At 40.9% G+C, this 20,773-nt stretch overlaps 1 protein-coding gene across 1 annotated transcript in view; it reads left to right on the forward strand.

Moving 5' to 3' along the window:
* The window catches only part of LOC124595739 (transducin beta-like protein 3), a 161,622-nt gene that overhangs the window by 72,918 nt on the left and 67,931 nt on the right, over window positions 1–20,773 (forward strand). The window contains exons 6-9 of the mRNA XM_047134615.1: window positions 9,787–9,956; window positions 10,080–10,279; window positions 17,349–17,552; window positions 19,698–19,884. Of these exons, the coding sequence (XP_046990571.1) occupies window positions 9,787–9,956; window positions 10,080–10,279; window positions 17,349–17,552; window positions 19,698–19,884 (761 nt within the window). The remainder of the gene's footprint in view (window positions 1–9,786; window positions 9,957–10,079; window positions 10,280–17,348; window positions 17,553–19,697; window positions 19,885–20,773) is intronic.

Here is a 20,773-nt window from a genome sequence, read left to right on the forward strand (position 1 = left end):
CAGTGCTATGTTAGTGTATACTGAAAGTGGGATTCTTTAAGGCATTAAGCCCTATTGCCTAGGCCCACACTGTTAACAGTCCTCTCCCCTTTGAAGAATTCAGTCCTCTGAATTTTCGCTGTTCCTGCACCTGGAACTAGTAATTCTTCACAGTTCATTTCATACGTATTTGGTTAGTCTTTGGTCTACAATATCTGTAGAAATCCTGTAACGTTTCAACAGTCAAGCATCTTTGTCATTGATGTCGACAATATCAGTATAAGCATGCAGGTGCTTGGTAGTGGTGGGGTCTGTGCAACTCTAAGCCTGAGATAGAAGCAGACAGTGCCTATCACAGATAAAATCATGATTATGACTTATTTGGAGATTCCCCATGCAATGAGTCTGTGCTGGTGCTTGCTATCTTGCTGTCTTATATCCCAAAACAGTTGCTCCACTGAAAAAAGACCATTATGGGCAGCACAACATTTGGTATACGGAACTGAAAAGGGTTAAATCCAGTGTAGCGTTCAGGTAGCTCAGGTTTTCTCTAAGTAGAATTTTGAACAGGAGATCAGGTAAGTGGAGACAGAACTGTGGTGTTTAACATTGTGGCTCTGGTATTGGTGCCAGGTAATTGGAAAGAGGTTTGAAGTTGTCACAATGGACGCAGTTGATTATCAGACCCAAGTCTGCAGTTGTGACGTCTTTGTGCTACTTAACCAATTCTGGTCATAGGTGCAAGTGACTAGCACTAGGTCTTCCACTGAACAGAGCCAACATGCACCTGTGTTTCAAAAATATTTGTTTCTACATTTAACCACTACCAAGAACACTCAGATGTGGGTTTCTCTGCACAGAATAGGTCGAGCTCACGGTGGCCCTGGATCAGTATGTTCGACCCAACATTATAGTAACTATTAGGCGGAGAGTAGTGTGAGACTTCATGTCAGGTGGGACCCATAATACATCACACGTCTTCAGCTGTACACACTTGTTCAGAGCTGCCCATGCCACTGGATGGTAACCTTGATTGAAACTGGTGCTGGTAATCGGTATTGACATTTTTCTAATTGCTACCGACACAACACTGTTTTTAGTGGGTATAACATGTCAAGAAACAAGATACCAGAATCTGTTACACATAATATTTCAATGTCTGTTAACTCAGTGTATCATTCCTGCTGTCATAGGTGTAGATGCACTAAAACAAAAAGTTGTCTATTACTTCACATTAGCAGTGGTTAGAAATCGGTTGATACTGGTCAATGTCATTTGGTTTTTATTGATTCAAGTAGTCCTGTTAGCTACCTTGCTAACAATCTTCTTGCAAGTGCATATGTAATATGTGCACAGCAGACAATTGAAACATGAAAAAAGCATTTAGGGTGTAGGGCGTACACTATATTTATTAATATGATTTAGTGATGTAAAGTGCAGGAAATTTGATTAGTCCAACTGTCAGTCCATTCTTTGTAGTCAGCTTGACAGCAGTATGCAAAGAAGTCAGTTATGAAAGTCTGCATGATACAAAAGAGCAGCTTTCTTCCCCACTTTTCTTTTTGATGTGGCACAACAGCAAGCTCAATAACTTGGAAGGAATGAAATCTGCACCCCAAATCAACTGTCTTGTTTTGTGCTGTCAGTTGCATTACTTTCTGTCTTCTGTACTGTTTTGTTTTTGTGGCATGACACATATCTAAATCTACCAACTTAGTTATACAGAAGTGGCAATTTTATTCCGTCTCCCCTTCTGAAGGTGTGTGTGTGTGTGTGTGTGTGTGTGTGTGTGTGTGTGTGTGTGTGTGTGTGTGTGTCTATATAAACAGAGTTTTTTTTTTACAATCTATTGATTTGTGAGTGATACGACAAGCCACAGACAAGTGTTCCGTTGAACTTGCTACTGCAGTGTGTAACGAGTTACCCCTCACACAGTGACCCTTAAATTAGCACACAGCAGGGTTGTTTCCTGTGTGCCATGATGGTTTCCTTCATTTTAGGCACTGGTGTTCTGCTTATGCAATATTTGATGAATGAATGGGTGACTGAGGTTTCTTCAGAATTTTGTTCGTATCTTTAGGAACACTTGCCATCTTCTTAGAGCTGGAAGTGAGTATTGCTGAGAACAGAAAGCCAGAGAGTGATTGTACTCCAAATACATCCTTTAATTATTTGTATTGCTTGATTTGCGCATCTGTCTTGTAATGTTGTTAGCAAGAAAGAGAATGTAAAACAGAAACAGAAGAAAAAAAATCGGGAAACTAATTCACAAAAGTAAATTGAAAGCAAGTGGTATGAAATACAGTGTGTTTTAAATGTAATTTGTAAATAAGTCGAAACTTCCTGGAAGATTAAAACTGTTTGCTGGAGCAAGACTTGAACTTGGGACTTTTACCTTTTGCGGGCTAGTGCTCTACCTTTTAAAACTGTTTGCTGGAGCAAGACTTGAACTCAGGACTTTTACCTATCGTGGGCAAGTGCTCTACCTTGTCTTCTACTGTCCAAACTTCACATAAGCTCTCCAGCGAGACTTGCGAGTCTTAGGAAGTGAGGCACAGAAAATGTAGGTACATTTTGCTGTTTGGGCAGCTAAGTAACTGATGATGGGTGAAGTGGACAGGATGTAAAATGCAGACATAAGAGCAAGGTAAATGTTTTTGAGAAAGATAAATTTGCTAACATGAAATAAAAATTTAAGTGTTCGGAAGTAATTTCTGAATTAATTTGTCTAGGTGTAGCCTTGTGTGAACATGTTACGTGGATACTTCACAGTGCAGACAAGAAGAGAATAAAAGCTTTTGGAATGTAATACCACAGAAGATTGCTGAAAATAGACAGGTAGATTATATAACTAAAGAGGAGGTACTGTATCAAACTGGGGATAAAAAGAGCTGTGTGGTACAACTTGACTAAAAGAAGGAAAAAGTTGACGAGAGACATCCTAAGGCATCAAAGAATAGTTAATTTGGTAATTGAGGGAACTGTGAGTGGTACAAATGTAGAGGAGGCCAAGGCTTGCCTTCATTAAACATGTTCAAGTGCATATAGATTGCAGTAATTATGCGGAGATGTAAAGACTTGTGCTCCATTGTTGTAGAGAGCTGTGTCAAACCAGTTCTCAGACTGAAAACCACAACAACAGATACAGACAATGTGTAATATCCCAGTATGGAAATTTTGTTAAGGTAACATTTACATCTGTATTGCGGAGTTACAACATAGCTGAGAGAAATCTACTATGAAGTTGTTGGTGTAAATTCTGAAGATTTAGAAGAAAGCAGATAATTATCATAATAGTTAGCAGTTGCCAGATGAATTCTGTTCAATCCTGCCTACTTGTCCAATATGTGGGGTGCAGGAAACCAGCCTTCTCGGATCGCTAGACAACATACAAAAAAATCGCATTAATGAGTTTTATTATGAAATGAACAATGACAATACTTAAGTTTTACAATAACACAGAAGTGTCACAAGCAAAGGGCGACATGCAAATAAGAAATCTCTTCAGTATGTACAATTCCTAAGTCGCTGGTCTTGAAGTGCGTAATCTTGATGCTGCTGTAGAAATGGGCTACAATCAGTCGGCACGGTGCTTATGTCCTCTAAGTGAAGAGGTCGCTGCTGTCATGTCGTCCTGGAGAGGGGTTGGTCAGCGTGCAATTGGCTGATATCTTCTTCATAACCCTCTCTGCTCTTTCGTTTGTGACAAGTGTCAAGACGCTTGACTTTGCACCATAATAAATTCTATGCATAAATATTAGTGCATCTGCCTGCTTTATCCTTGATATGATTGTACTAATACAGTCAATAATTAAAATAACAAGAAATGCTTCAAAAAAGGGAGAGAAGAAACTCCTATAATGTACAAAGTTGTTCTAACTTAGATTTTTGAGAATATTTATTTGTTGTCATTCATATTTTGTGTATAATAATCATAAATTAAGTTTCACACCAATTTGTATTATCTGAAGGATATAATATATTGTAGCACAATGATCATCCAGTAGCGATCACATACATAGATGGCATATTGCAGGTGGTGCTGGGAGGTGCCTGCTCAGCCATTGTGCATGGCCACTTGGCCACATTGTCTCCCCGTGCTGAACACCCTTTGCAATAATGGACAAGGAATGACTGTCACGTTGTATGTGTCAGTCATGCAGTGAATGTCAGAGATGATGGCTGGTGCCCAATGTCTAGGTTGCAGCTCTGTGGGTTGCCGTATCCCTTGTTTCATGGGGAATCGGCAAGCTGCTTCTCGGTAAATTGACTCCCACCCAGCCAAGTGGCCGGGCAGTGTACCGATGTCTTCAAAACTGTCAAATGGCCTCTCCAGTTTTACCAGCTCCCTTTCAGCATAGCAGGAGTGTACGTCTGGATGGTGGTGCAGTTGGAGTTTTGGTGAGTGTGACACTGTTAGTGGAAGCCCCCCATCAGGTCCTGGCATGGACTGGAGCTGCAGTGGTAGGAGCAGTGCCACTGGGACCAGTACTGCAGTTCAATATTTTTCAGACAACTGGTCCATTACAGACGGATTTGAGAGAATGGCAATGATTAATGAACGATGCTGAGAACCAGAGGTAACACGAACAGCTGGGGAGCACGAGGGGAGATAATGGAGGGTCCGGCGAAAGAGAAATGAAAGGTGGTGTCACTGCAATGTGTGTTTGCTGGTTGGCCCAGAGGCGGTGGTGGCTGCATGCCTGCCACAGGAGTTGGTTTTGATGGCATGTCACTGTCTGATACCCAAGATCAGAGGGAATATGTGGTGTCTCCACTGCTACTGGCATACTGCTGCAATGCATTTGTCCTGGCATTTGAAGCCCCCCCCCCCCTACCCCCCCCCCCCAAAAAAAAAAAAAAAAAAAAAAAAAGAAAAAAAAAAAAAAAGAAAAACAACCCACACTCACTCTGATGCTCTGTCGGAAGCATGGAGACAATACTGTAGGCAGCCCCAGAGACACTGGCAACATGAGTTGGAAGAGCATGCAGTGATGACGGGCGTGAAATAGTTCCACTGGACTCATCTGACTTATCAACGTCAACCTTTAGGATTTGCAAAAAATTGTTAGTGCCTCATCTCTGTGAGTGTTGGACACATATTTCTTCATCTGCGTTTTAAATATCTGCATGAGTCTTTTGATCTCCCCATTTGATTGAGGGTGGAAAGAAGGCAACAGCAGGAGCTGAATACCATTTCTGCAGAAAAACCTGTCTGGAAACCTGGAAGTGAATCTGTGGTTCATTGTCTGACACCAGTATGATAGGAAGTCCTTCAATAATGAAAATTCCGCATAGTGATGCAACCATAGCCTCCACATTCATCGTCCATTTGGGGCAAGTAGTTTAGTTCACTTCAGTGACATTGGTGCAAGTGCTATAAGATTATTGGGCGCAGAGTTTCCTGTAGGAGAACATGGGGAGACTGTTGATCCGTGTTCAGTAGCATAACTCCATCCACTAGATTAGCCAATGTTGGAAGCAGAAGTAGTCCTGCAACAGGTTGGAAGCGCAGTTGGGAATACAGTTCAGCCAGCGCTGTTTATGTACCACTGTATGTGTTGTCTTACGGTGTCCTTGGCCTTGGCCCCAGCCACATGGGTCCCCGTGATGGAAAAATCATCTACTGGTTGTTGAGCCTCTACATACAACTGGAAGCAGATCATCTTGTCTTGGTCCCACTTTGGTTCTGGCCCCATCAGGAGATAACATTTGCATGGTCAAATTGGGTGGTATTACAGAAGGGAATTTCATAATTGTGCCTGCTGATAAAGAGTTCACAGCACTGGAATCGGTGGCCAGTCCTCTCAGGTAGCATTGCTGCAGGACTGACGAGAGACATCAACGGCTCATAGTCCTTATAAAGAGGTGAAACTTTGTTCCAATAAGAATACATGAAATTTCTTCAGTGCAAAGATGGACATGAGGGTCTCTTTTTCGATTTATGAGTACCTCTTCTGTACAGCATTGAGTGTCTTCGATCCCAGGCCCCGTTCAGAGGTGTTTGCTGCCACCACTAGCTGTATGCCTGGTTGAAATGTGGTGAGATATGGTACCAACAGGAGGGGCATCTTCAGGATCTTGAATGTTTTTTCACTTGCCTCCGACCATACAAAAGGCACACTCTTCTTCCACAGATTGTTGAGCAGGTGCGCTGTTGACACCACATCTGTGATAAATTTCCAATAGTACATTATTTTTGCTGGAATATGTTTCAATCTGTGGAGTGATGAAACACAGTGACCATTTCAACCAGCTTCTGTGTGGGCTTAATACCTTAATGAGTGATGATGTATCCTCTGTATTAAAGCAACAGTTGAAACACAGAGGTTTTTCAAGATTGCATTATAGGCCTGCGAACCTGTAACAGGTGCCACAACTTTCCCAAGTGTTCTTTCTTTGGGGCACCTATCACCACAACGTCGTGTAGATAATGTATTCAGCCTTGGACATCCTGCAGGAGCTGCTTGAGGAATCTTTGAAAGATCAATGGGCCTTAGGACACTCTGAAAACTAAGCATTTGGCTTCCCATGAGTGCGGAAAAAAGCTCGTTTTGTTTCAGAATGGGATATATATAGATCTCTGTAGGGGAATTAATCATAACCTTTAAGTTTCTACGCAGGTGCAGTTTCGTTGATGGGTTTTTCACAAGAACCAAAGATGTTGCCCCCTCAGTTACAGACAGGAGTTCAATGACATATAAGGCTACAAATCTATCTAGCTCATTCTTGACAGCATTCTGCACTGATTTCATTAGTGCAATGTGCACCTTATAGTTCTTCCCATTTCCTAGACCACCGGAGAAAATGTCAAGGTACGCTTGCTGAGGATTTCCAGTTCTTGGCATGGTATTTGTTCAGAGACTACATAGGCCACGTCACGTATTACAAATTCTAAAGCAGAAAAAGTATCAATGCCAAATAGAAAGTGTCTTATGACATTTTTGTATGTTGCTGTGATTGTGTTGTTTGTTATATGCCACGAAGCAGTGGGCTATGAATTGAAGGAAATGTGCTCCCAGCTGGAGATATGTTTTTTTGAAGGTGAGGTGCTCTCAGCTGGAGATATGTTTAAGAGTTTAACAGGGATGTCAGGCTGTAGCTGAAATTGTTTATTGCACAAAGTGAGCATGGTGAACAGTTTCTTTTGTGACACCACTGCAGTGTGTGACCCTGATGAAATCACATTACTGTCCATTGGGTCTTGTCGAGGCGATTGTTTCTTGTCCAGAGTATGGGAGACAGACATGAGATGTACTTCCTTCCGGCACGCCTCACACTGTGCCCACCTGTCAGGGCAGTAGTGCCTGGTATGTTGAAATATAGTCTGGGCATGATGGAAACGAGCACCGGTCAGGGAGGGAGGGGGCGGGGGGGGGGGGGGGGGGGGGGGGCAGGGCGGCGGCGAGACTTCACTGTTGCTATATTTTCTGTGTCAGCAAAATTGGATCCCTCTCCAGAGTGTGTTGCAAGAGCCACCACCTTGTCCTGGAACTCTAATTGATGGCCTGCATCCTGGGAAACTTCTAAGGATTGGGCCCATTTTAAAATTTCTTCTCAAGGAGGGTCCTCAATTGTAGAGCTTTCTGACATACCTCCTTATCCAGAACTGCCCGAATGATCACACCTCTAATCATCACCTCTGCATATGATTCATTATTTACTGGAATTACAAAATGACATATCCTACTGACTCCCTGCAGCTCAGCCGTCCAAGTTTGTATAACTGATTTGGCCGTTTACGACAATGATAAAATTCCACCTCAGATCAATGACGTGGCAGTGTCAGTAAAAGTGGGTAGTTAATTTGTCAAAGAGCAGATGTGCCAGTTCTGTGAGAGGGGCCAGTTTGCACCTTAGCTGGTATGTACTCCGTGAGATACACAACAGGAAAGTGATTGATAAAATCACTTGCTTCATCATTTACCTGGAATGTGGCAAAGTGCTACCATAGACACTTCTCGTATGCTTCCTACTATTCTCCTGTCTTGTAAGGCGGGAGTGGTGGCAAATTTGTAGTCGACAGCAATGGGGATAACAAGGCTTCCTGGTGTTTCTGTCCATCTAACTGCTGTTGCCCAAGTTGCTGGAGCATGACTTATATCCACACACCTGGTAAGGCAGCCTATTGTGCAGGGTCCATGGGTATGTAACAAACATGAACAATCCTATCGTCATCTCTAGTTATGTTGTAATTAACAAGATAAAAAACATGAGACGGCACCTCCAGAACATGTATATTTAACAATCTCACAGGACAGTAATTCTCGACAGATACAGTGCATGGTGTAGCCGTATGATGAGCCGCTACAGTGCAGTTCTAGTGAGCTTAGTAAATAGCATGATGAGTGAGAGTTGACTGAGGACAAATGCTGAGGGTGATCGCATATGTAGGTGGCATGTCACAAGTGGTGCTGGGAGGTGCCTGCGCAGCTGTCATGTATGGTCTGTTGCCTGCGGTGTCTCCTCCAGGTGGGCATACTTCACATTAGTGTACACGGAGTGACTGTTGCACCATATGTGGCAGTTGTGTGACAACATCTGATGTCGGAGACGATGGCTGGTGCAGGGGATCTAGGTAGTAGCCCATTGGGTTACCACAACTTAAACCAATTTTAGCAAATGCCAGAATATTTCTTTAGGGAAAACAATTAAATTCTAACATCTCTTTTGTAGCTTTCTGAATTTCAGATATTTTACATTCAGTAATGTAGAAGAACATTGTTGTTCATTACTAATAGTGAGAATGTTTGTTTTAGCTTGGACAATTGAATTCAGAATGTATATTTCAGAGATGCTGACATCTAACAACAACAAATGAGACATCTAACAACAACAAATGAATTAGTAGGTAACAAATCTGTGCAAAAGTGTTGTAACACTGAGTAACCAAAATTTGTGATATTGAAGGGAACAGTTTTTTTACATAGCTACTGGAACTGGAGAAATATTATGAATGATAATATACTAATTTTTAACCACTGAAAATAGCATGTTTCTGGCTGTTTGTTGAGATTCTTGAAACTGTTATTGGAGTGATGGAAAACAAAACAAAATCTTCCACTTCAGTTGTCCAAAATTAATGTCAACAGTGTAATGCCCAAAAGTAAAGCTCATTTACATTTGTATGCTTGCTCTCAGCTGTACCCTCTTGAATATATTTTTTTTACGTAGACATTCAGTAGAAAGTAAAGCTTTCCTCTCAACTGGACTGAAATATTGTACACATACACTTTTGTTAACTGGAATTACGTTGCAATGGACTCAAGAATGAGAGAAGATATATTGCAAAATATAATTTAAAAACAAATTTACCGTAATGCTCTTCAGTTGTGCTATCTAAACCACACTGGAAATCTACTTTACCTAATAATGATAAAATCCAACAATGGAAAATCCAGGATGGAATGTAACAATATTATGAGAAGGAAAGTTGCTACTCACCATATAGCGGAGATGCTGAGTCGCAGACAGGCACAACAAAAAGCCTCTCACAATAAAAGCTTTTGGCCATTAAGGCCTTCATCAACCATAGACACACATACGGGCACACACACGTACACACACTCACGCAAATGCAATTTGTGTGTGTGTGTATGTATGTATTGTTGACAAAGGCTGTAATGGCCAAAAGCTTTAATTGTGAGGGGCTTTTTGTTGTGCCTATCTGCGACTCAGCATCTTCGCTATATGATGATTAGCAACTTTCCTTCTCATAATATTAATAATGATAAAATATTGATATTATTATTATTAATAATAGTAGTAGTAGTAGTAACTTTAACAATTAAAGTATCTTCTTTACAGCTGTGGCCGTGATAAAATTCTTATTCTTTGGGACGTGGATAAGAAATGTTCTGTTCGTACAGTACCTGTCTATGAATCCCTTGAAAGTTTGGTTCTCTTACCTCAGAAATTTTCACTACCTAATCTGGTGATTGAGAAAGGTATTCATATTGCAACAGCAGGTGAAAAAGGTAAGAATATATCTACTATATTGATTTTCAGTTTGATGAAATGCAACTATATTGATTTTCAGTTTGATGAAATGCAATAGTTAGGAAACAAGGATGCAATCTTTTTTCTTTTTAAAATTTCAGGAAAAGTACGTGTTTGGGATGTGGAGCGGGGCTGTGAAGTTTACTGTCAAGAAAACCCTATAGTATCTGCTGCATCTGAAGATGGTGGCCTCTCCATCATTAAATTAATGTTTTGCCATACTACAAGCACTCTGGCTGTCATATCATATGATCATAATATTATTTTGCATAGTTTGAATACCTTCATGTGTGAGAAACAGGTAAGCACAATGCAGTGCCAAATTTCATTATTGGTATTTGCTTGACACAGTCTCTCACAGTCACTAGAGTTTCTGCCTGGTAAAAATTAGTCACAGCTCAGTTTACTGAATTTCATTCTCAGCACTTCATTTAAAACATTTAGACCTGTGTTTTAGTGTGAACCGATGAGCTTTGTGGCATTTTATACGAACAACACTTGATAACAATGAAAAATATTGTCTTGTGATGCAATGATGTGGAGGGTGAGCATAACATCTGTTACTGATTACAAAAATTTATTTCTAAGGAACTATGCTAGATACATACCATTGTTGCAGGGCAGAGGGTGCTTTGTGCCAGTGTTGCATGGCAAAGTGTGCTGATACCATTGTTCCATGGTGGTAGCTGGTACTTTGTACCAGTGTTGCAGGACTGAGGGTGCTTTGTACCAATGTTCTATGTGGTTGAATAGCTGATCATATGTGAGCGGATTTCCATGGTGGGCCTGAACTGCAGGTCAGAACAGCGGGCTGGTACTGATGGATCAGGCTCGTCAGTGTAAGGTCCATTGTTTCCCACTAATGTCCAGGATGAAGTCTGTCCGATCTGCCCGCAGGCTGGATCTGTTCATGTATGGCATACATTGGCAGATTTTCAAGATTTATTTGCAGCCTTAGAACTCCAATGCATCTTCACAGGCCAGAGGCCACAAGTAACGGATATCAGAAGTTGGAACTCTGTCTCACTGCAAATACATTTACAGTGTGGTGTTTTACAGGCGTTTTGTTTATTGTAATATGTTTTCACACTTAGAAAGTAGTTCATGTATTCGAGAGAAAGTATGGACAGTGCTAGGAAGAAAATTGTGGCAGTCACCGGCAGTTTGCATGCTATGTACTCATATAATTCTCAAAAGAAAAATTGCACATACCTGTCAAATTATGGACATAACACAGCAGGTAATAGCCTACAGTAATGAAAATAGTACAAGGATTATTTTATTAGCATTCACCATAGTGTTTTTATACAATTCATCCTCCCCTTTTGTATTTCTTTCAAGAGGCCAACATCTTTCTGGGCTTATTTCTGAAATTATTGAAGATATTTTAAATCCATCCTTGCAACTACAAGCAAATTGGTATTTTTTTTTTTACCAAATATGTTTTGTTTTATTGAAATAAAATATCATCAGTGGTCTATAATGAAACATGTTTACAATCTGGCTTGCTTTCTACATCTAAAAAGAGATTGTTACAAAAGATGTTGGAGTTCCTTATTATTTCTTATGTCCAGTTTTCAATCATCAGGAAACGGTGTCAGCTTGTATGTTTCTTTAGATATTTTTATGTTTGGGACTGTTGTTTCTTGTACCATAGTTGCAAAGATGGATTTAAAATACCTTTAGTTATTATAATCAAACACTGGAAACTCCAGTTAGGAATATCAACAATGTAGGAAAAGACAGATTGCTCCTTTCAATAATGAAGACGTGTCAAGTTGCAAACAGACACAATTAAAAAACATTTACTTAAAGCTTTTGGCCACAGTTTTCATCAGTAAAAGAGAGACACATGCCATTCACACACATAAGCAAGCACACCTCATGCACACATGACTGCCAAATTCAGCATCTCAGTCCGGAATGCAACTATCGCATGGGATATGAGCAGCTATCTGGTGCAGGCTGCAAAGGGGATGGGATAGCAGTGAATGGGTGGGGAGTGGGGGGGTGGGGGAGAGATTAATGCTGTCTGGTGGAGGAGCTAACAGGGAGGTGGGGAAAACAGGAGAGGAGAGGGGAAAAAATGTGCGAATGTGTTGGCAGAGGGCTGCAGGTTGAGGCCAGGATAGTTCCACGAGCAGAGAATGTGTTGTAAGGATAATTCTTGTCAGCACAGTTCAGAAAAACTAGTGGTGGAGGGTAGGATCCAGATGGCTCGGGTAGTGAAGCAGCCATTGAAATGAAGTATGTTATGACAGGGTGGTCTGCTTCATTCTTGGCCATAATTTGGTGGTGACCGTGCATCCTGGTAGACAGCTTTTTGGTAATCGTATCAATATTAAAAGCTGTGCAATGGTTGCAGCAGAGTTGATAAATGACTTGGCTGATTTCACAGGTGGCCCAGCCCCTGATGAGGCAGGATAAACCTGTGACAAGACTGGAACAGGATGTGCTGGGTGGGTGGATTTGGCAGGTTTTGCACCTGGGCCTTCCACAGGGGTATGATCATTGTGGTGAGGGGTTGTAATTGGGAGTGGCATAAGGATGGACTAGGATGTTGTGGAGGTTGGGTGGGCGACAGAACACAACTTTAGAATGGGTGGGAAGTATCTCGAGTAGGATGCCCCTCATTCCAGAGCGTGATGATAGGTAATCGAAGCCCTAGGAAACGATGTGATTCAGTTGTGCCAGTCTGGGGTGGTAATGTGTGATGAAGGTGACACTCCTTTGTGGCTGGTTCTTGGGGGTGTGAGCGGAAATGGCACAGAACATCTGTTTGTGGACTAAGTCTGGGGGATAGTGCCTGTCTGTGAAGGTGCCATTTCCCCTCACACCCCCAATCCTCCTACCACCCCCAAGAATCAGCCACAAAGTAGTGTCACCGTCATAACCTAGTACCACCCCCGGACTGGCACAACTGAACCACATCCTTTGCCAGGGCTTTGACTACCAATCATCATGTTCTGAAATGAGGGACATCCTATCCGAGATACTTCCCATCCCTTTCTAAAGTGGTGTTCCATCACCCACCCAACCTCCACAACATTGTAGTCCATCCATACGCTACTCCAATTCCAACCCCTTGCCACAATGGTCATACCTCTGTGGAAGACCCAGGTGCAAAACCTGCCAAATCCATCCACCCAGCACTTCCAGTTCTGTCATAGGTTTATGCTACTCCATCAGGGGCCAGGCCGCCTGTGAAAGCAGCTATGTCATTTACCAGGTCTTCTGCAAACATTGCACAGCTTTTTATATTGGTACATGTACAACTAGGTGTCCACCAGGATGAACAGCCACCACAAAACTGTGGCCTAGAGCAAGATAGACCACCCTGTGGATCAATGTGCAGATGGACATAACACACTAGATTTCAATGGCTGCTTCACTACCTGAGCCATCTGGATCCTTCCCTCCACCACTAGCTTTTCTGAACTGTGCAGATAAGAGTTATCCATACAACACATTCTCTGCTCGTGGAACTATCCTGGCCTCAGCCAACAGTAATATACTGTCCCCACACCCTCCAACCAATGGTTTCCACCTCCTCTGTTCTATCATCTCATCCCCATTCTCATCTCCCACCCTGTTTATTTGCAGCCCTCTGCCAACACATCCGCCTGTCTTCCTCCCCCCCCCCCCCCCCCCCATTTTTTCTCCTTTCTTCCCTATCTCCCTGCCCAACACTTCCTGATGTTGCACCTGTTGGCAGTGTAGTCCCTACACACTCCACCAGACAGCATTTGTCTCTCCACCACCCCCCACCCCCCGCCTGTAGTACACTGCTATCCCATCCCCTGTTCAGCCTCCACCAGATTGCTGCTTGTGTCCCACATGATAGTTGCATTCCGGCCCGAGATGCTAAATTTGGCAGTCATGTATGCATGAGGTGTGCTTACTTGCATGTGTGTCCCTGTTTCACTGATGAAGGCTGCCACTGAAAGCTTTACATAAACATCTTTTAATTGTGTATGTGTGCAACCTGATGTGTCGTAAATTCTTATAATACACCTATCGACAGTATGGTCTCATAAACAAAGATTTTTTTGTGGAACTTCATTTCGCATTTTGTATTTTAGTTTTTATAACAGTATGGTTTGCAGCTGGAATACAGTCTAGAAATATTTCAGCTATCTCTTTGTATGCCATAATTTTTCACATTCTTGTTTGTGTAATGCTCATGTGTCAGTTTTCGTAAACAAAATATTTCACGATACAATCGTATAAGGTTTTTTATGTGGTCTTTGGTCCAGCCCCTGTAGCAACCAAAACTTACTGTCACATGAAAGCCCCTCATTCATCAGTGGTGAAATTCGAATAACATTTACATTCCTCTTGTTGCCATATTAAAATTTGCTTCTTTTGGCAAACAAAACAGAGATTGCACACTGTTACCTCACCAACATTCTAATACGGTTGCAGTTGTGACAGAATCCTGAAACAGTGGTTTATTAAGTGAGGAACTGAGGGCAGTTCAGATCAGAAGCTTACGAAAAATCACATTCTCGGTATAAAAATAAATGTGTAATTTCTGCACTTACGTTGTTGCAAAGCCATACTGTTTCTCATTTCACCAGCTATTGAAGAAAGATTCTTAAAAAATTGCAGCAGTCCATTGGAAAGGTGACAGTTACTCATGTATCATGGTAGAAATGAAATTTCTGCACATTTATTGTACAGCAAGCCACAACTCAAATTCTTTTTCAGGTTGTCTCTAATCATCTTTACCACGACGTGTGGGTTCTCTGACCCCCAGATCCAAACATTATGCCTGTTTTCCTACGTTCTTGGAGATATGAAAAACTGTTCATCAGAAAATCGAACTTTATTTAGGTAATCATTACCCGCATCAATTTATTCCAGCATGTTCCTAGCCAACTCATCACTTGTGGGCCTGTCGTCTGGCTGCAGAGCTTGCAGGGGTTGCACTAAGTATGCAAGAAAATGCAGCTATTCGTGTAAAATATTTATCACAGTTCTCTGTGGTATGCCTGTTATTTTGGAAACCTGCTGCATCAATTTCTACAGACTGTGTTAAAATGCAGCACCCGAGGTTGCGTGAGTTCCACTAAGTATGCAATGAAATGCAGCTGTTTATGTAAAATTTTTATCACACTGCTCTGATGTATGCCTGTTTCTTTGGATATATCAATTTCCGCAGACTGTGTTAAAATGCTGAACACATGGTATCAATAGTGTCATCACTAAGTCCATGTGTATCGCTTCTTGTCTTGTCATTATTACTTTTCATATGGTTCTTTGTGATGCTCTTTGCATATGGTGAATCTTGATCATAAGCTCTTTGGAGCTCTTGCTGAACTGTAATAGATACCATGTTGCATGAAACCACAAAATACATTGTGCTTTGTCTTGCATAGATACCACTGTTACTGCAACACTTCTAAATTATGATGTATAGAAGAAATCAGATACTGTCAAAACACATGTAAAAGTGTACCCATGAAAACTTTTTGAGTTAAGATACGATTTGCAAATAACCACACATCTGCGCTTAACATAATTCCTTAGACATAAATTATTGCATTCAGGCAAAGATATTGTGCTTGCTCTGTATTAAAATCTACTCAATATAAAATTTTGCTTTAATGGGGTGCCGGGTTCGATTGCCATTGGGGTCAGGGATTTTCATCTGCCTCGAGATGACTGGGTGTTTGTGTTGTCCTCATAATTTCATCATCATTCCTGAAAGTGGCGAGATTGGACTGAGCAAAGGTTGGGAATTTGTACGGCTGCTGATAACCACCCAGTTGAGCGCCCCACAAACCAAACATCATCATCATCATCATCAAACTAAATATGTTCAAAAATATGCTCCAGTATGTAGAGTACCTGATAGACTCATAAATTTCTTTTTTGTAGGCTTCACACATATTTGCTATTTAATGTCAAATCTGAAGGAATGTATAATTGCAAGTACTTCCCTCAGTAATTCAGTTTGCGAGACTTTGGCATCCTGTCACCTTGTTGCTTAATTTATTGTACCTTCTATTGTAAGCTGCAAATCAGTGCCTTTCGTGTGTCTTTTTCTTAAAAACATTGAAAATTTACTTTTTCAAAATTACTAAAGCTGTACAAACAGCCGTATGCAAACTGTGACAGCTCCTCAATGATAGTCCTGTGAAAATAACGTTTTGTTATTATTTAGCTTGTATTGCTTGCATACATGGTATTCAGTATAAATTGATTTTGAATGCCTCATGACCCTTATCTTTGAATACTGAGGAACTGCTGTTTCCTGGTTTCCAGCAAAGAGGAAACTGTTCTTTAGAAACAAAGTCTTCTTGTACTACTACAAAGAAATAAGTGAAGAGAAAAATTTAAGAAATTAACAAATATTTGTAACAAAATGCCATATCATTAACAGTATGAGTCTGTCTCTTTACATGCTTTATAGCCTTTTTGTGTGATTTCTATTTTCATTATGTCTCACAAGATTGAGAATCAGTTCCATATTTTTATGTTGGTACTACACTGATTGTGTGTACAATGTTTGTTGTTCTTCATCCCTCTGTAGTGCTCATGCTGTCTATCCTTCTATACTTCCTTTTCATTTTGTAAACAATATCTGCATGGTATTAATTTCAGAGTTAACTATGGTTAGTTCCGTGTATCATAATTTGTAGCTACTTGTGATCTAGCTCATTGCTAGGTTTTGTTCCCTGCCTTAACATTAATTCTTTTGCTGTTAAAATTCAGTGACTTCAAACAAAAGTAAAGCTTTCACCAATCTGAATATTAATTTGATCACATCACCACTTCACTGGGAATTTTGGGAATGGATTTCCCCTTGCTTTTTTCTGACTTACAAACCAATCACCCATGCAGTCAGATATGAAACTACAGTTTGTTATAGAATCCAAACCACCGTGAAGCTTACATTTTCCACAGATGCAAAATATTAACAGGCATTGAACTCATATTAAGTGCCCAAGATATACTGCATCAATCAGTGATTAGATATCAAACTCTATGCACTGCTAAACTAATGCATCTGTACTTTGCAAGCTACCTTATATTGTGTGTTGTTAAGGATACTTCTTGTAGCACTATTATTTCTCTGTTTCCCTGTTCCATTTGTAAGTGATAAGTGGGAAGAACGTATGTTTATAGTCACCAGTATGACTTGACTTTTTTTGTAGCTATGCTTATGTAACATATCAGTAGCACAGTTTGTTTACTTGTCTATGTTTTACACAAAGATGAAATTTTTTGACTGTATTGTCCTGCATATGTCTATTGTGGGTAGTATTAATCTTCATAGAGCGAAACCTGCTCTTGCCGCATGATATCGCACAGTTTTGTATGATGAGACAAGTGAGATCTAATAATGTGTCTTTTTGTTGTAGTTGGCAGGGTTTAGTGACGAAATACTGGATGTAGTCTTTGTAGGGGAAGGAAATTCCCACTTGGCTGTAGCCACTAATAGTATAGATATAAAACTGTACAGGCGATTGAACATGGATTGCCAACTTTTGAGAGGTCATTCTGATCTTGTACTTGGCCTTGCATCCTGCCACGCCAATGCTAGACTTTTGTTATCATGTGCGAAGGTAAGTTGTTATAGATAATTTTAAAACCTAAAACAGCACAAATTGAAGCACAATGACCATTAAGAAGTAGGTTATAACATTGCATATTTTAGATCTGTGGATAAGAGAGCCAAGTGTGAAGAGAAACAATGCAAACTTAAAAACATGTTACCAGTGTAGCCCACAGGCCTACAGTTCTGGTCCATAAGTGAATATTAATTGATAACTTCTAACAGTAGAAAAGGATGGAATGATGACAGTTTATGAAAAGGATAGATTATTACTCACCATGTAGTGGGAGATGTTGAGTCACAGACAAGCACAACAAAAAGACTACTAAACACACAAGGTTTCGGTCAGAAGAACTTCTTTTGAAATAGACAAAACACACACACATACACACACACACACATACGCACACACACACACACACACACACACACACACACACACACACACACACTCACGCAAATGCATTTCATACACACATGATGCTGAGGCCAGATTGCAAGCAACTGCGCATGATGCTAGAAGCAATCTGGGTGGAGGGTGTAAGGACAAGGCTGAGACGGGTAGGTGGACGAAGAGCAGGGTATTGGTGGGGGATGGTAAAGTGCTGTTTGGTTGAGCATGCAGGAATGAGGTGGAGAGAGAGTAGGGCAGGTGCATTTGGGTGGTTAGAGAGAGGTTTGGGGTGAGGGAGGGGGCAGCAGAAAAGGAGAGAAGTAAAAAGTCTGGAAGCGCTTGTGGAATAGAAGGCTGTGGAGAGGGAATGAGGGAGGGAATAGGTGAATGAAGACAATGACTAACAAAGGTTGAGGCCAGGAAGGTTATAGGAACATGGAATATATTGCAATGAGGTGGTGGTGTTGTGAAGGGTCCAGATGCCACAGCCTGTGAAGCAGTCATTAAAATGAAGAACGTTGTGTTGGACAGCATGCTCAGCAACTTGGTGGTCCAGCTGTTTGTTGGCCGCAGTTTGTTGGTGGTCATTCATGCAGACAGACAGCTTGTTGGTTGTCATGCCCACGTTGAGTGAAGTTTAGCTTGTAAATCACATGACTGGTTTCATAGGTAGTCCTTCCTTTGATGGAACAGGTGATGATTGTGATGGGACTGGAGTAGGTGCTGTTGGGAGGATGAATAGGACTGATATAGCATCTATGTCTATCACAGGGATATCAGGCATGAGGGAATGTGTTGGGGCAGGGGTTGCATAAGGATAGACGAGGATATTGTGTAGGTTCACTGGTTGGCAGTATACTGCTGTGGGAGGTTGGGGAGAAAAGTAGGTATGACATTTCTCATTTCAGGGTACAATGAGAGGTAGTCAGAACCCCGGTGGAGAATGTGATTCAGTGCTCCACTCTTGGATGGTACTGACTCATGATGGACCAGACAGTGGCACTTTTGAGAGGTGGTGAGTGACTAGAGAGATAAGGCCCAACCCACTTCCCGCCCTTCTTCTAACCACCTGACTGCACATAGCTGTCCTACCTATCTCTATCTTGTCCTTGTATGCCACCCCAAAACAGCACTTTACTGTCCTCCACCTGTACCCTGGTTTCCCTCTGCCTCCCCACCACAGCCTCATCCTTACTTTCACCACCTAGACTGCTTCTCCCATCATGAGCAATTGCTCGAGTTTGACCTCGGCAGTCACAGACAGTGGTCATAGTATGTCAGCTTTGAATGATGTGAATCCCTCAGAGTTGATTGGCATCACTGTCACAGCTGGTCTTTAGAAAGACATCCTATCACATTTTGACGCAGTGTTTCCTTGCTGCAGGAATTATTGAGTGATACTTTCACTGCTTAGGGGTCACTGTGTGGATGTTTCTTCAATACTTTTGTTGATTACAGTCACCTGTTCTCAGATGGCATAAGTGCTGTGACTGAGTTTTTTTATCATTCCTGTAAATGCTGAGGTTTTACTTTTCTGGTAATAAAGTGACTTTTTTAGGATATTAAACTTTATAAATTCTAAATTTAATTTAATTTTAATTTATAGTTTCATATTATGTATATATTCTATTCAGTACCCCTTTTACAATATAAAAGATTTTGTAGTACTTGCCAAATGCGCTACACCCAATTCCAGTTTTACTTATATATATGTGAGATTATAATTCTGTTTCCTTTCTGTTTATGTAACAATGAGAACAGGACAATTCTGTGAGACTGTGGATTATGGATGCAGAGCAACAGAACATGACATGCGTTGGTTCAGCAGTGAGACATACAGCATCGGTTGGTTCTGTTGTATTCTCTCGCCTGTCAGACTCCTTTTTTCTGTCAGTCAGTCAAGATTCATGTCTCAAACTGTGGAAAATACCCGAAAAACTGGAATTTGGTAAGTGTACTTTATCCTGATTAATTTTTTTTTATTTCTAGACTCAGTGACATCAACTAAAAGATGATTGAACTTGAAGCTCTGCGGATTGGTACGCTTATAATTCTTTTGTCAGGTCAAATGTTTTATTGTAGGGAAACATGGTAGGGAGAACAATAATACAGATGGTGGAGAAATCTTAGAATAAATCATATTTTGTGTTAAAGATAAATCATTTGAGTCTATTCAGCAATGTGCTGACACACTGACAGAGAAGAAGGACGACTGATGTGAAGAGTTACTGGTAAAGGATAGCGTATCCACAGAAACTGAAGTTTTATTTGCCAGTAGGAAACTTTGCTTATGATGTAGAAATGAAGAAAGGTTACACATTAGTGTAATATGCTGAGAGGAGTAATATGTTTATTCTTAACACATTCTTTCAGAGAGAGGTGGGATGCGGGGGGTAGGAGGGGGGAGGATTAAAATGTGGATTTTTCAACAAAGTGGAACTAAAAATAAAATTGACTATATTTTATTAAACAAGGAAGAAATAAAACGAAGTGTGACATTCTCCAATCACTTTACATTTTCAAGTGATCGTAAGTTACTAAGATCAAGAGTGAAAATATACACTAGACTAGAAAGAAAGAAATTCACCTTGTGGGAAATCAGGACTGTGGACTGTGACAATTTATTTAGGAATAGCGAGCTATACCAGATCAATGCAAGCAACAATTCAACCTCTTAGCAAATGATTATTATTCTAGATGGAAGGGACAGGTATTTAACAAAGAGACTTTTGGAAGGGACAGGTATTTAACAAAGAGACTAGCAAACACAAAACGGTGTTGCTGGAACAAAAAAGCAGGAAAATGTTAAATAAAGCAGGGCAGCTATTGAAAAGAAG

Source organism: Schistocerca americana, chromosome 2 (assembly GCF_021461395.2).
Source record: "Schistocerca americana isolate TAMUIC-IGC-003095 chromosome 2, iqSchAmer2.1, whole genome shotgun sequence".
Lineage (NCBI taxonomy): Eukaryota > Metazoa > Arthropoda > Insecta > Orthoptera > Acrididae > Schistocerca > Schistocerca americana.